Source organism: Coturnix japonica, chromosome 5, assembly GCF_054131305.1.
Source record: "Coturnix japonica strain WE chromosome 5, WE-NBRP24, whole genome shotgun sequence".
NCBI classification, from domain to species: domain Eukaryota; kingdom Metazoa; phylum Chordata; class Aves; order Galliformes; family Phasianidae; genus Coturnix; species Coturnix japonica.
In genome coordinates, this window is record NC_140667.1 from 29780953 (window position 1) to 29797856 (window position 16904).

The window sequence follows — 16904 nt, forward strand, 5'->3', positions numbered from 1 at the left end:
TATGTTTTTTCAAGGACAGAGATTTAACAAAAAAAGACATTTTTCTTCTTTGTCAAGACAATGCAAGAATAAAAAGTGTGAACTCTTCCAAAAACTGAGGATGAAAATACTTAGAATGAACAAAAAGTCAGAGGCTGTCTTTGAAAAATGTTTTTCTTTTCTATTCTGTGCACAGTACTTTGATGACCAAATACTATTAAGAAAAAAAAGCTGTGAAGTCTATAAAACTTTTTTCAACAGTAACTCAAGAATTCTTATCTGCCCCCCCAACCCAGGAACGTTCCCGCTTATAAAACAGTACGGCCTCAGATACTTTGTGTCTTCTTTATTCTGTTTTTTCAATTTTCATGGCTTAGCATAAGTAACTAATTAGATGGAATAACAAGTTAGTAATGTCAGAAAAAAAGAATAAAATTCATCTCACTTTCTCCACACTGTGTTGTTTTTCCAGGCTAATTAGAGTAAAAACTAGTAGAAGCATATGCTTCTCAGTTAAAGATGTAATCTGTTAGTGATATACATAGAATGGTATTGTTCAATGATGATATGCCATTTTTATGGTCACTTGTTGGCGTAAAGTTGCACAGTAAGCAGCAGTTAAAAAATGTTAGTTCAACTTGCTGTTTTCGAAGAAAAGTCCTGCATGTTGCTTTCTCTAAACAGTGTTCTAGAAAATGCCTTGCCATTTTAGTTTTCAGGATTCTTTTTGTAGACTTATAGTTCCAATAAGCCTTGCCTAAGTTTTCAGTGTAGATTGCTGTAGAGATGTATGGCCTCCTCCTATCTGTAGATACAAATTATTTTCAAACTTAGAGTAATTCCGTATAATTGGTAGAAAGTCTTTCTTTGCCCATATAAAATAGCATTGCATGAAGCAGTAGCAGAAGAAATCTACTTGAGTTAATAACATTGAATTTACTTTAACTTACTATACTGGTCATATTAACTTAGTTGTTAATCTCTGTCACTAATCAGAGCAGAAGAATTATCCCATTGGTATTAAGAGATTTGTCAATTGACATTATCATTTCAAAGACATTTAGGTAATTTACATTTTGCATTCTGAATGAGGGGATATAATCTCTTCTGTGATTAATTTTGTGCTTTATGATCTCAGTCTGTAATGCTGGTAGATTGTACTAACTCAGCTTTTGGCCTTTCTTCTGCATTTGACTGTAATGCTTCACATGTTTCTGAGTCTCATGGAACCAAAGCTGAGCTGTAGTTATTTGTTCAGAAAAGACACACAGCAGGTACAAAAAGGAATGCACTGGAAGAGAGGGCCGGGTACAAGTGGAAAATGCAACAGTGTTTTGGTTTTTTTATATATATAGTGTATTTTAGTAAGAAAGGATTTTTTTTTTATTTTTTTTTTTTTGTTCGTTTGTTTTTAATATGAGTCTTTTGTTGATATCCTAACCATTGTTAGTGGTATATTTTTAGGAAGAACATAATGCAGGCTTTCTAATGTTTTACATAAATATTAGCGTATAAGAGAACTAAGAGTCAGCTGGACCACTAGCTTTTGTGAGGTGGTTTTGCTCAAGGAAAACATATGGTGTCCTGTTCCAATGTTAAATACTAGATAAATCTTGGAAAATCAAACTCATTTTTGAGAGCAGCTGTACTGATGAGGCTTTAACAGGCATGGCCCTGTTTGATCAGAATCAAAGGTGTAGATATCTGCAGCCTGAGTTTTGAGTGAGAGCAGAATGAGGAACAAAATAATGCTTTTAGTGGAGAGGGTTGGGCCTAAAAATGTGATGTTTTCTTTGTCTTTAAAACTGGTGTGGGATGGAATCAGACAACCTGTGGAAGAACAGAAAAAGATGGACCTTGGACAGGGAGGCAAGTTTTGGAGATCAGGGAAACAGTAATGTTGAAAGAACAGCTGACTATAAGCCGAGTTTCATCTTGCAAAGAAAACTTAAAAAAAAATACAGTGAGGTATTTTTCAGCCCAAGAAAATGAAAGCAAGCAGGAGAAGAAGGGAACCATTGTCAAGGAAGAGTGAGATGGAGGCAAAAGGTGATGTACATGGAACCTGGAAAATAAATACTGAATAAGCTCCCCCAGATTTCAGAAGTGGTCATGAACAGAAGGACAGCATTTTTCTTTAAGTGAACACCACAGCAGGATGTTTTTTACTGTTATTACATATGTCATACGTATTTATATATTTTCATACAGAGTTACTGACTCATGATCAGTTTGTGTTCTGCTGTCCTTTGCTGGTCCTTTTCATGTAGAATTTCCATCTTGCTGATCCTTTTGGTGTCTATGTACAGTCCACTTTTTTTAAATTTTAACAGGGGTTTTTCAAATCAATTTTTAATCTGATTATATATATGTAAAGTATATATATTCAGGATTCAGAGATTGTTATTTAGTGTGCTAGCATAGAATTATTTTCATAATATCTACAGTGACTACACAAAAGATTTTACCAAGGCAAGGCTGTTCTATAGCATGTTGCTGTGCAGATTAGGTTTGTTGAGAAAGTACCTTCAAATTCATAACTGAGATCTGATTTCAGCACATTAAAACATTTCCAGCACTTGAGTATAGTAATTTATCTGTATACTTATAAGTTTCTTCTGAGCTGGCAGCACTAAGGATTAAGATTTAATTGGAAAGTACCTGCCTCTAATCTGGTGCCTGCGACAGTAATCTCAAGAAAATAAATCTTTATTGTGATAAAAAAATATAGTCAGCTGAAAGTAATATAGTGGTTTGGGGGTGTGAGTACAGGAGGAGTATTTGACAGAAAATAGATTGTGTTACTGGCTGAATGATGAGAGAGTCATGGTCACAATGAAGAAACAGTGATCTTTTACATGGCAAGGCCTGAAGGTTTAATTTAATATATTTCCTAAAAGAATGAATTAATGCTATAAAAAGTGAAATGGTCAAGGGAATAGAAGAACATTCACTGAGGGGCTTTTGTTGTTCTGCAGTCTCAATTTGAACTCAGGGTATTCCATATTCGTGGAGAACATGCTGTAGCAACTGCTCAGCTTGAGGAAACCATTGCTCATCTGAAGAATGAACTTGATAATAAATTGAACAGAAGGAATGAAGAAGCAAGGGATATTGGTGTTTCCACTGAAGATGATAATCCACCAAAGACATACCGAAATGTATGTATACAGACTGACAGAGAAACTTTTATAAAGCCTAGTGAAGAAGAAAACAGAGCTGTGAAAAACAACCAAATAGTACCCAAAAAGCTTAATATTTCTTCTTTGGCACATAGTATTTCTACCCAAGGTGAAAATAAGGACAGTTATGATGTACCATCTTCAGAAAGTGTCTTATCTTGTCAACCAAAACAAATGCTGCCTCCACCACCACCTCCACCACCTCCTCCACCACCTCCACCACCTCCTCCCTTCTCTGATTCTTCACTACCAGGTTTAGTTCCTCCACCACCACCTTTGCCAATGGGTCCAACTTCAGTGACACCTCACTTTGCATCTGGGCCTCCACTGCCACCTCAAATTTCTGAAGGCTGTAGGGATTTTCAAGCACCATCACCACCAGCACCACCACCACTTCCAGGGTTGGGACCTCCCCTTCCTCCTCCACTGCCTGGATCCGGGGTACCTCCACCCCCACCACCCCCTGGACCTGGGCTCTTTTTTAATAGCACTTTATCTTCAAGTCAAGGTCCTCGGAAACCTGCCATTGAACCTAGCCGTCCCATGAAACCTTTGTACTGGACACGGATACAATTGCAAGGCAGCAGGTACAGTGAATTTATTTCAGTCTATATACCATGGTATAAGTTTATGTATGCTATTTAAGACAATAACAAGAAGTGAAAATACATCTAGAAGCATGGAATTTGTATGTATTAACAAAAAAAAATATAAAGGAATCAGTTACAGAAGCCTAATAATAGATCACAAGAAATTATTCTAAAATGTTAAATTTAAATGAAAAATTATGCACATTATAACAGAAGGAGCAAAGTATAACAGAGGGAGTCAGATACTGTTTATTGTTAGTTTTTGTGTTTTGGTTTGTTGGTTTTTTTCCTACTGGAAAACATAATTAGAATTAAAAATGAAATATTAAAATTTGGTCAGGTAAGATCTTTGACTTTCATTTACTTTGGCTCTACAGTCACTTAAGGAGAAGCTGTCTTCAAAGCACCATGTCAGCGTCTATTATTTTTGCTCTGGAAAAATTAAACTTGAACTTAACCTCTCTGTATAGTTCTGGTGTAACAGGAAAGGTGAAGTATATGCATAAATACGTGCTGCAGAGGAACCTGTAGTGTAAAGCATCTGGTATAAAGGTGGTACAGTACTGACAGAGACATCTGTAGTTCAAACAGACAGTTTTGTTTTTATATATATTTTAGTTTAGTTTACAGATTTTTGACTGAATTTATTATTAATACAACAAAAAAATGATTATTTTTTTTTATTGGAACCAGACATAGGAAGTTATATTAGTTTAAATTAGTTGGAGCATTTTGATTGTACTTTCCTAAAATTACTTGTGAAAATTAGTGAAATGCCAGCTGGTCCAAAAATAAACCTTGTTTTTTGTTGGTTTTTTTGTTTTTTTTTTTTCCTATTTAATTACTGAGATCAAAACATTCCTTCTGAAATGTAGGTGGTTCAAGTTTTTCTGTGTGCAAAATAGAATTTAAGTCATACTTTCCTGATGAGCTGCTGGATACCAGGTCCAGTGATCCAGCATCATCATTGTCTGCACTAGAATTTTTTTCAACAATCTTCTGCTTAGAGCAGCAGCTACCTGGGTCTTTGAAGTTCGTATTACAGAGCCAAAAAGCATTATTTGATGAAATTCTTGTAGCTAGTGTCAGAAAAGTGAAACTGTTGAACTCTAGCCACTTCCCATGATACAGAATATGTTCCATCACTGGATGCTCCTGGAAAAAAAAAAGAGTTCCTTAAACATTTACTGCAATAAATGTGTGATTGAATATTAATAGTTCATAGGATTTTCTGCAATGTTTGTGGGACTTTTGTATTGCTACTCATTTCATTGCCTTTTAGTGACATCTGCTGGAAGAAATGGGCCTACTTTCTACTGATAGATAGGACAAGAAGAGCAGTCTGAAGATAGTTTTGTCAAATTCACTTTCATAAATGAATGAAGTTTTGAAACTCATTCAGAATTGGAGTGCTTTACTTGAACAACTACAAATTATTTTCCTAAATCCAGATAAAACTAGAGTATCTTGTTTAGTATGTTCCAAAGTGTGAACAGTGATGCTTATCTACATTGTATCTGTTTGTGAAAGATGGAGGTAAAAAAGGAAAGATAATCCCATGTAAAATTTGAGTGATGTTGAATACTGATTAGTCTCCCAAAATGAAGTCCACTTAGGTTCCAGTTTCTTAAACCGGAAACAAAGTTACATATGGGCATGAAGCATCTGAAGCTAACCTGAAATGAGTCAAGACCTCTACAAATACTCTTAAAACATGTTTGAATAAAGTGTGATCAACTATTTGTTGATAGTTTATTTTTATGTCTAGGAAGATTATTGGGAATTAGTTGAAAAAAAGGTGCTGTTGAAATATTCCTAAGTTGAAGTGTCAGAGATCTTCAGAACTGTCTTCTCATAAGCTGTAGTTGCAATATATGGTTATTGTAAAAAAAACAAACAAAAAAACCAACAAAAACTATCATATGTGCCCTTTGATAGTTTAGCAGGTAGCTACGCTTCTTGGTACAGCCTTCTGTAAAATAATTTGACTCCTTACAAGTGTAAGATACAGAGGAAGAATGCTGCTAGTGTGCTAGCAGAGCTTGTTTTTAGTTTTAAGTCTATCGTTGGTAAGTTTTTATTAATAAATATTTAGTATAAGTTTAATTATTATCTTTCCCTTTATAGGAAAACTGCCATACCAACATTATGGGAATCACTAGAAGAACCTGATATACTTGATACTACTGAGTTTGAATATTTGTTTTCCAAAGACACCACTCAGGAAAAAAGAAAACCATTATCAGAGACTTATGAAAAAAAAACCAAGGCCAAAAAGGTATTTCATTTTTCTTTGTGTTTTTTATTTTTATTTTACTGCTTTGTTTTATATTTTAAGAAACTTCGTATTAATTTACTGTTGAACTAGCATGTAGTAGACAGGTTTCTAAATGCTGTTATAGAACACAATAAGTAAAATTGGTTGTTCAACCTTAGCTATAGAATTAAAACGTATTATAATTCGGAAGGTTTCTTCCTTTCGAAAATGAATGTTCTACATCTTGGTGAAGTAGAAAAAAAAGTATGTAGAAGAATGGAATAAAAGTTGTGACATGTATCTTAAAGTACCAGTATTTCAGGCTGTGTCTGACCTTGCAATTATTCATAAGGCTACCATTAAATCATTCTAGCAAATCTATTTTTAATGTTATTAAGAAAATAAAGTGTTATGGAAGATAGGAAAACCACTCTTATGTGTTTTTAATGACAAATGTCAAAAAAGTCTTTGCTGGTATAGCTCAGTAGTTTTGTCAAGAAGGAACAGGGAGACTGCATCTTTGATGGGTGAAAGTTTGGACAGCACCTGTCATTATGTTGTGCTGTCTGCCTTAGACATGGTCAATTTCAGAGCTGCTTCTGAGTTACTGTGTGCAGGTAGGGCAATGAAGTTTTCTGAATTCTGAAGTAATGTTTTCCTAAAACAATATATATTTTATAAACCTGTTAGTATGTGCGTGTGAATGTGTGAGTGTATATATATGTATATGTATGTATATACATATATATATATATACACTGTATTATAAATCTATTTGAGTTTGCCCGCTTGGAACCACAAGAGGGCTCTTTGCATGTAAGCTGTGCTATCTACCTTTCTTGATTTTGACATGCATATGAACTTTCATACAAATATACCAGAGAAAATGATTTTTTCAAAACTTAGTGTAGTAGTTAATAAGAAATAAGGCTTCAAGGACATTTCCTCCTAATATCTAGTCTAAATCTACCCTCTTCCAATTTAAAACCATTTCCCCTTGCCTATCCCTACCTGCCCTTATAAAAAGTTCTTCCACAGCTTTCCTGTAGGTCCCCTTCAGGTACAGGAAGGCCACTATAAAGTCCTTCCAAAACCTTCTCTTCTCCAGACTGATGAGCTCCAACTCTCTCAGCTTGTCCTTGTAGGAAACATACTCCAGCCATGAAATGAATATTTATGAATACAAGAACACTTAAATAAATGAATATTTAAATGCAAAAGATTGCATTAAAGCTATAGAAATTTCACTTTGCTTTATTTTTGTGTTTGTCACAGACCCCTTGTGAGAACTGTGATTGCAAAATTCACTGTCAACTATGCTTTTGTTGCTTTTAACTAGACATCTACCATTTTCAGCCAGAAATGTTTAAATCTTGTCCTGCACAACTGAAAATATTGGTCTGTTTTCCAATGCTATTTTGAAAGTTATAATCTGAGTATATATTTAGATCTGTGTATACCATTATATGTGTAAGAAAATGCAGTATAAAATTATAATACATATTTATAATATGTGTATTTTATACACATTCATATCTTCACTGTCAAGATAGTTGAATACAAAGGTTTTATGGGAGTTAGTGGTAGCTCTGATTACTTCAGTGTCTTCACTTACAGAATCATAGAATCATAGAATTTGCTCAGGTTGGAAAAGATCTGTAAGACCATTGAGTCCAACCACAGCCTAACCATATTTGCCTAACTCTCACAACCCACTGCTAACTCATGTCCCTGAGCACAACATCCAAATGGTTTATAAACATATTCAGGGATGGTGACTCAACCACCTCCCTGGAGAGCCTATTCCAGTGTTTAACAACACCTTATGTCCCCTTGTCCTGTCACCAGTGAGAAGAGATCAACCCCACTCTCACTGCAATCATCTTTCAGGTATTTGCTCTCAGCCTCCTCTTCCCCAGAATAAACAGTCCCATTTCCTTCAGTTGCTCCTCATAGGGCATATTCTCCAAGTCCTTCACAATCCTTGTTGCACTTCTTTGGACCTGCTCCAGCATCTTAGTGACCTTTCTGTACTGAGGTGCCGAAAACTGAACATAGTACTTGAGGTGAGGCCTCACCAATGCCAAGTACAGGGGCAGGATTACTTCCCTAGCCCTGCACGCCACACCATTTCTGATACAATCCAAGATGCCATTGGCCTTATTGGCCACCTGGGCACACTGCTGGCTCATATTCAGCCAACTGTCCATCAGTACACCAAGGTCCCTTTCCATTAGGCATCTTCCATCCAGCCATTCCTTCCCAAGCCTGTAGTTGTTGTGACCAAAATGCAGGACCTGGCACTTGGCCATATTGAAACTCATATAGTTAACCTTGGCCCATCGATCCAGTCTATCCAAGTCCCTCTGTAGTGCCTTTCTCCCCTCTGGCAGATCAGCACTCCCTCCCAGCTTGGTGCTGTATGCAAACTTACTGAAGGTGCCCTTTTTTTTTTTTTATGATCTGGATAATGGAATATTAACTCTTCAGCTATTACTTAGTTGCAAGAGACTGCATACATTAGACCCTTTAGAAAGTACTTATGTGTCTAAGATGTACTTATCCCTATTTTTCACATCGTAAGTTTATACAGTAACAGATAATCTACCTACCTAAAAGTAATATGAGTCCAATTGACTCGGTGGTAGTTTAGCAGAAGTGGTCTTGGGATAGTAATGGATCACAAAGAGGTACACAAGTTACCAAATCATGATACTAAAGGGGAAACAAGACTGGTAAATAAACAGAAGTGTTGCTTGCAATACAATCTATTCAGTCATGTTTTCATTAACAACAGTGTCTAGATTTAGGCACCACCACTCTTTATTAAGAATGTTTACTAACTGTAAAAAGTCAAGAAAAGTGGGAATGATCAAATGTGTAGAAGTAGTCTCTGAGAAAAATTCACTGATTATGATTGTTTAGTCTAGAAAAGAGGAGGTTGATGTGGAACAAAAAGTAAGTGTCATCAAGTGCATGCAGCTGCTGCAAAGAAAAATTATGAAAAGCTTTCCAAAAGTAAGGATACCAAAGGATTGTAGAGCACTTTTGGCTAGGGAAAATGTGTTTCTATACTGGAAGATCATTAAGAAAAATTATTTAGAATGGTTCACGTATAGTTGGTAGTGTTCTGATGTACAGAAATGTTTTGGATGATGTTTTGAATGCCTTTCCAACATCATGAATCTCAATTTAAAGTAAAGAAATCCAGTTTTTATCCATTCTTCAATGGATGGAAACGAATGCCTGCCCCCTTTTTCCAGTGGAAGTGCTCACTGGTTCTAAAGCATATTGCTTTTGTGCCTGCAGAAATCGGCTTACTAAGTCAGTTGCAGTAGTTTCTAGAGACCATCATCCTAATGTGAGAATACAATTACAAAAAATTGAAGTGCAGTAATTAAAAAATAACACACTGTAACAAATATATGGGGAAAAAAAGGAAGGGAATTTAAGAACCTTACAGTAACGATTGTGCCTTAAAGGACTGCATATAGGGAGACTTTATTTTTTATAGTCCCATATTAGCTTATTTGGGAAAAATAAAGTAAATATTTAAGTTACTAAAGGTTTTTCTAATGCATCTATTTGGTCCCGCTAATAAAATGTTTTAAAGCTTTTTGTAAATCAAGAATAGAAAGGTCTACATCCTCCAGGTTATTTTAATATATAACTCCAATTTAGATGTAGTTGTATTGGACCTTGTGAATATGACTCCTGTTTAGGCACCCCATTTTATCATTGCCATACTTTTGAGAAAGCCACTACTAATGTGGACTGTTTTTGTAATCATTTTTTGTATTTTCTCATGCTTAGGTTTCAGCCCTCTAGATATATGATTTTTACATCTATTTTGTTATCCACTAAGACTACTGTTAAAGCACTTGTTAAGGATAGTATGGTTTATTTAAAAAAAAAACAAAACAAAACAAAACACATTTTAAGGTTCCATATATGAAATTGCAAATATAAAATTCTCATATGACAAAAATGTTCAACTATATGTAAATTTATTACACTTTCACTAAGGACCATAGCTGTTTCACGAAAACAGTGAAAGCTGAAAATAGCTAACATGTAAAATTTCTAACTTGTTTTGCTGAAAAAAATCATCTGTTCTTTTTGAAAGAACTCATCTTTCAATAGACTTTAATACAATTTGAAGAATCTAACATCTTTGCTAGACTGTGAAAACCTGTTATTGGCATTTTCATGTCAGATGAAGCACTGAAATTTATATTCAAAGAATTTTTACTTTTGGTCATTCTAAACTGTTAATATTTGTCTTCTGTAAGAACCTATGCGCATTTTGAAGCTTACAGGCACATGCAATTGTTATCAAGCCATAGGGTTTCCTTTTCCTATCCAATATAGGGTATTGAGCTACCAAACAGGAGGAAAGCAGAATTAGGAAATGTATTTTGGAATGAAATAAAGAGTAAGATTCGCTACATATTACGCTCTGATGCAGTGTAAGTCTGGGGGAAAAAAAAAAAGGTTATTTAGGAAAGAACATTCCTTTGCTATGATTTATTCCATGTGCATTATCAACTCCATTACTGAAGTTACATATTTGAAAGTTGCATTACTTTTTCCGATATATTTGAGGACCTGTGAGGAACTTACCCTCCTATACTTTTTCAAGAAACAGGATAGTTGGATGTTAGCAATGCCGCTCTGTCTTCTTGGAAGAAAAAAATGAAGGGTAGAGGGTAAATATCAAGTAATTTGTGTCAGGTGTATGCTCCAAATGAAAGTCCATCAATCATTTTTGGCCCTTAGTCAATGATTATCATTTCAAAGACACAGGAGGACATTAAAGATAATGGCTTTTCTGTTGTCTATTATCTCTAACAGACTTCACATAATTAGTAACATGTGTTCCCATTTAAGAAGAGTGTCAATATTTTGAGAGAATTGCATTTTTTTAACTGAGAGGGATATGTCTGTCAGCAAGTTTTTTGTCCTTCTAACTAAATGAAGAATTAAAATTAATGAACTTTGTGTTTCCTCAAGAAGAGCAGATATTGCAGAAAATGTTGAATGCTTTGCAAGGTTGAAACACAATGACCGTCTTCAACAGTCTGCGTAAGATAATAAACAGCGTTCAAACTTAAGTAAAAGTAGTAAAATTCTAGTGCATACTCACCTGAGGCACTCTCACTTTCTTTTTATGATTTGGGCTGTGCTGTGAAGAATGAATATGGCATTTCCTTGCTTGCTCCTCAGTCATGTAGGATGGGAAAAGCATCCATGAAGGGTAAACATCTATGTTTGTGGTTCTGTTTAGTCTTTAGAAATAAAGAAAATGAAGTAAGTTTTTTATTAGCTCATTTTTTACCACTTCTGCCTTGAAACATTGGCAGTTTATTGTCATTTTAAAAAAGGATAAAAATAAATTTTTCTTCATCCATTAGATTTTTAGTTAGAAATGCATATCTTAAAATACTGAAAACATGGATAAGATCTTAAACTGGTTCACCCAAGTAAATATGAAATAGTTAAATACGGCTCTTCTTTGAGAAGGCATAATATGTAGTCTTAAGGTTCTGAAATTTCATTGGTAGTCTTGGGGTGTTTATGTAGAAAGGCTGGAGGGGCATACTTGCTTCTTGTGCAGGATATTCCTCCTCTGTTTAAACAGGGTTTCAGCAGACTACTTATGGGTCCAGGCTGTTGAATTCACTATAAAAGTTAATGAGTAGGAATGAAAGAAAACACTCTGACATGTAGGATGGCTTTTTAGCTTATGGTTTCTCTCACAAAATTTAAATATTATGGAAAGAATCCTTGCGCCAGCAGGAGGAAGGATTTAGCTTTTAATCACTAAAGTAAACTGAATCTTTTCTGCACCAGTAAGTGTCCTGCACAGAATGTAGACATTACCATTAGACAAAACTGTGGTCTGTCATATAATATTGAATGGAATATGTTTCTTGCTACATTAGAGAAACACCTTTTAAAAGGAATGACAGATTACTTTATGAATGTATTGAAGCTTTAGTATGTCTCTACTTTTACATTATATGATAAATATTGAAAGGAATAAAAGAGGCACTTTTCTAAAGCAGGTCAACTAACTTAATAATGTTAAAAAACACTCTGGGAACACCACATTGAGCAAATAGTGTTGCAGGTCAATGAATCAAATGAATTAGCTTTGGCACTCACAGTTTTGTCCCTGAGCCATTAGATGCTGCATCCATTACAGCGACACGTTCGTCGTCTGGGAGCAGCAGGCAGCAGGCAAATCCTGCCAGCTGGCATAGCAGCATCAGCTGGTGTCAGTTGGATCTTAGATGCTTGCCTGTCACTGCCAGCTAAAAGCAAGTCACAATATGCTGAGAGGTGAGCAGTGATTTGTCTTTTAAAGGCATAGACTAAATAGTTCAATGCAGTCTTTACAAACTTCCATTTTATTTGCCTCATGGTTTTTATGAGCTGGAAAACTGAAGAATTTTTTGTATCTCCTTTCCATTTAGAATTCATACACACATATAATTCCCTTCAGTGACTTCTCCAGAATAGGTATTATTTGGGGTGAAATGACTGTTTTGGAAAATATGTTCTCTTTTAGTGCTGATCTTTCAAGATGCATATTGGTTTTAAAGTTTGTAACAAAAGTCCTGTATAATTTTTCAATATTAGGACTGCCCAGCTTGAACAGTTCTGTTGTCTTATTTCTCCTTTTTTGCTCTCTAATGAATAAAATATTAGCCTTCATTTTTGAAGCCATTTCAGGTAGTGTGAGTCTAGTTTGATGGCTGGTAATTGTGACCATGTGTACATTTGTCTAAAATGCCTGTGAACATACAGTTGGTTGGACATTTTAAAACATTAATCTCCACTTTAGCTTCTAAAATTATAGAAGCTCTTCTCTAAATTTACTTTTAAGGAGGAAGTCTTGCTAAGCAATAGAAGCTAATTTGATTATATTTAATAATATTTTAGCATTTAAAAATAACCAGATTTATTTAAAATGTCATATTGTCTATAACAGCTATAGCCTGGAACAGTTTTGTCTCAAACTAGGCATGTCTAATGGGGTTTATGACAACCTATGAATTTGCCCCTGAACAAGGTCAACATGGAGGTCAGTGAATGCAATACAAATTGCATACTACTCAAGCCTGTAATTATCCCTGTACGAAGTTAATGTGTTGAGGAGTTCAGCAAATTCACTTAAAGTTCCAGAAATGACCATGATAAACTGAGCAGTTACTTATATTTAGTCTGAAAAATTGCTGTTAACAGGATGAAGTGCTTAGTGCGTGTTCATTTCTGGTAACTGGTAGCCAAATCACCTTGTCTGTTTATGTATTCACAGAGTTAGGGGCTTGATTTTTTGTTTTTTTTTTTCCTTTGAAGAAAATGTTTTAAATAGTATGTAAACAGTACTCCTTTGCTGATATCCAGTATAATTATTGCAAATGCAACCTTCAAAATCTCTCAGGATAGATTTCATTTCCAATTTTACAGAAAATATATAACATCCATTGTAACTTAATTTCATTAAATTGAGTTTCTACCACAGAGACATAAAATAAGATTTTTGTCAGATCTTTGTTGGAGACAGCATGTATTCTTACTTATTCATATACTGTCCAATTTCAGTATTCTACAAGTAGCAACTAACTACATTTTTTCTGGAGAAAGTGTTACTATTGCTTTTCTTTTCTCTGTATTTTCAGCTACAACTTCTAAATAGGAGAATGACTAGGATAGCTGCCCAGTTAAATGTTCCTTAATCTTATTAAACCAATGGGAAACACTTAGACAATTTAGTATGAGTTTTATTATTTAGCTGTTTGTAATGTGAATGTCTAGAACAACATCACAGGGAAAAAGAAACTGTTTATAATTTTGAATATTGTTAAATATACAAATAGTAATATTACTGAATTACTAGAGGTAAATTTGGATGCATACATTTTGGGAAAACTTAGCTACTGGTTTTCATTTTACATATGAGTTATTAATTTGTTCATCAGCATTACAAATTAGGCCAGCTGCCAGAATTTGAATGTTTTCTTATTTTCAAGAACTTCACATCTGTGTTGCATTTTATGATGTGATGTGCTATTATCTTATCTTGCTTAAAAAATAAATCAAAATCACACATGCAAATAGTGCAAACATGATGGGGAAAGAAATTTTGTTCAGAATACAAGTTTCACATATCAAATCTGTCTCCTCTAGCATCTGAACTACATTTCTAAAATCCTGATAGTTTTCCTCTATGACTTTATTTATGGACTGATAAACATCAGTGTCACTAATTTTAATCAGCAGGCTAATAAGTATAACTTCCTCAAGATTTCCCTCACCTGATTTCTTTCTCTTCCCCCCACCCAGCATCTGAAAGATTGCAGTCTAAATGTTAGTTATTATACAAACAAGTATCTGTTACACAATATGAACAAAACCCTGAATCCATTTGGATTGTCTAAGGGGAGGAGGAAGCACAATCAGACATGAGTGAAAGGAGTCCTTTCAATAACCCATACTCATCCAGAAGGAGTGTTGGGAATGCACAAGAAAACATATCTCCAACTCTCTTTCATCAGGAGATGAACATCTGTCAAACAGAGTAAAATGTACTCTGACTGAGAAATCAACTCTGAGATAAACTAAGGAATTTGTAACATACTCTGAGTATCAGGAGTATTCCGAGAGAGTGGTCGGGTACCAGAATGGGCTGCCCAGGGAGATAGTTGGGTCACTGTCCCTGGAGGTGATCTAGAAATATTTAGATGTTGTACTAAGGGACATGATTTTAGTGAGGAAATATTGGTAATAGGTGGGTGGTTGCACTAGATGATCTTATAAGTCTTTTCCAAAACTGGTAATTTGATGATTCTGTGATACCTTAGTTTTGCCCCAATGAACTTAAGGAGAAGGGATAAAAAGTATCTTAGAGAATAGAGATTTGATGCACTTTCAGTTTTACTCCTTAATAATGTGCTTCAAATAAGAGCTGATGTGTTGAGAACTAAAGCTTACATTTATCAGGTATTTATTAAGGTGCTAAGCATCAAGATGAGGTAGACTCTACTGCTTCATTCATTTAGTAAAAATGTTTTGAGAAAAGTTCAAATTAACTCAAAGTTATGTGAGTTTATGGGAATGAAGAAACTGCAGAATGTTTATTTCATCTCAGAAATAATAATTTGAATTATCTTTCTAGATTATCAAATTGTTGGATGGAAAACGGTCACAAACTGTAGGAATTTTAATATCCAGTTTGCACCTGGAGATGAAGGATATTCAACAAGGTAAGCAGTTCAGAACTATCGTGCATGATATATGCATAGGTATTTTCTCCTAGGACCACTCAGAATTTCTTACAGCTTGTACTTTGAGTATGGTCCTCTTTATTGTATCTGAAGAATTGTTCTTCCAGTGTATTCCTGAATAGGCAGAAGTTTCAACTAAAACAGAAGCAGTTTTTGGTACAACTCCTGTACCTTTTCAGTTCATGTGTCACTTTAAGTACAGTTTATTCTCCAGATGATTTCATATTCCTGCACTCCTTTTGCTTAAGCTAGTCTCACATAGGCAGAAATTCAGTAGAGGTTTTGTATACAAGATTTTAGGACTTTGAACTTGCTTGTATGTATCTGTTGAATATTTAAATTTTGTTTCATTATCAACATGAAATGCACATCCGAAACTGATGCAGCTACCATGCAGCAATCAAGAAGATAATTACTGCACAGCGTTTTTGAAACCATAGGGCTACTCAGTGTATAAATTCCATCACTGGTAGAAATTATCTGTGTTTGGCACTAGAACTGTAGAGAAATGAAGATTTTTCAGAACCCTGGGGTAATTCAGATTCTGCTTATGTTCTGGATTTTAAAAGATATTGTTTAAGGATATTGTTTATTTCTTTTTCGCATTAAAAAAAAAAAAAAAAGAAAGGAAATATCCACCATTTAAAACAACTGCTGGAAGAACTCAAGTTGATGTCTCCTTTTTGCTATTGTTTTCCTTCCATCACATGCAAATGCCGGGTAGAGTGTTGAGATGCTGCTGGCATTGATTATTGTTAATTTCAGAAGAGCCTTTGAGCATCTAACACTTTAAAAGCGGAAGGGCTAACAGATGGCTTTTGGATTGAAGGGAAAAAAGAAGGAGCAACTTCATGCCTGCCAGTATTGTGTGAAAGGTATTAGAATGAGGTGGGAGAAAAAAACATTATTAGATCAGGGATAAAAGCAGTATAGGATAGGATAGCAACTGTAATATAGAAACAGGGTAGCATGTTCAGAAATGCTTTTTATTTTCCATGTCATGACGTTCTCCTAAAATAAGGCATTGTGACTGCAGCATACATGTCTGTAGCTATCTGTCTGTTTGCTGTTCTCCTGCAGCTTTTGAATTCCTCTGGTCAATTTATGCCCAATTTAAGATAAGAGCATAAATATTCAAAATGTTTGTATGTATATACACTAGCATTTAAGCCTGAATAAGCAGTGCATTTTTGAAGCAAATCTGCCAGTTTTCCTCTTTGCTGTGTATGCAAAGCAATGGTGAGCTAGCTAAAACTACAGTTCCCTGAACTGTATACAACGTATGGGATGTTAATGACTGCAGCCTACAGAACTACTCTTGTAGTTGTAGACATAGTTAGTATATATAGACCTGTAAGTTTAATGAAAATTAGAATGTTGGTAGAAAAAAGACTGAAACAAGTGCTGTCACTGAAGGAAAGTTTGTAACTCGTCACCCTCTCTGTTCTGAGAGGTAGCAAACGACTGGCCTGTCACCACATGTGTTGCTCGAGGCAGCAATAGTATATGTGGCTGCTTGGTTGTGGGAACAGATAGGAGATACAAAAAGGGGATTTGGGAATCCTGCTTGTAGAAATCTTAAAAAAAAAAAATTAAAAAAAAA

The 16904-nt window shown here is 35.0% G+C and overlaps 1 protein-coding gene across 6 annotated transcripts in view; it reads left to right on the forward strand.

The window, feature by feature from the left end:
* The window catches only part of FMN1 (formin 1), a 153790-nt gene that overhangs the window by 76618 nt on the left and 60268 nt on the right, over nucleotides 1-16904 (forward strand). For all 6 annotated transcript variants that reach the window (XM_085550366.1, XM_085550368.1, XM_085550367.1 and 3 more), the window contains 3 exons: nucleotides 2958-3748; nucleotides 5879-6029; nucleotides 15193-15280. In XM_085550366.1, the coding sequence (XP_085406492.1) occupies nucleotides 2958-3748; nucleotides 5879-6029; nucleotides 15193-15280 (1030 nt within the window). The remainder of the gene's footprint in view (nucleotides 1-2957; nucleotides 3749-5878; nucleotides 6030-15192; nucleotides 15281-16904) is intronic.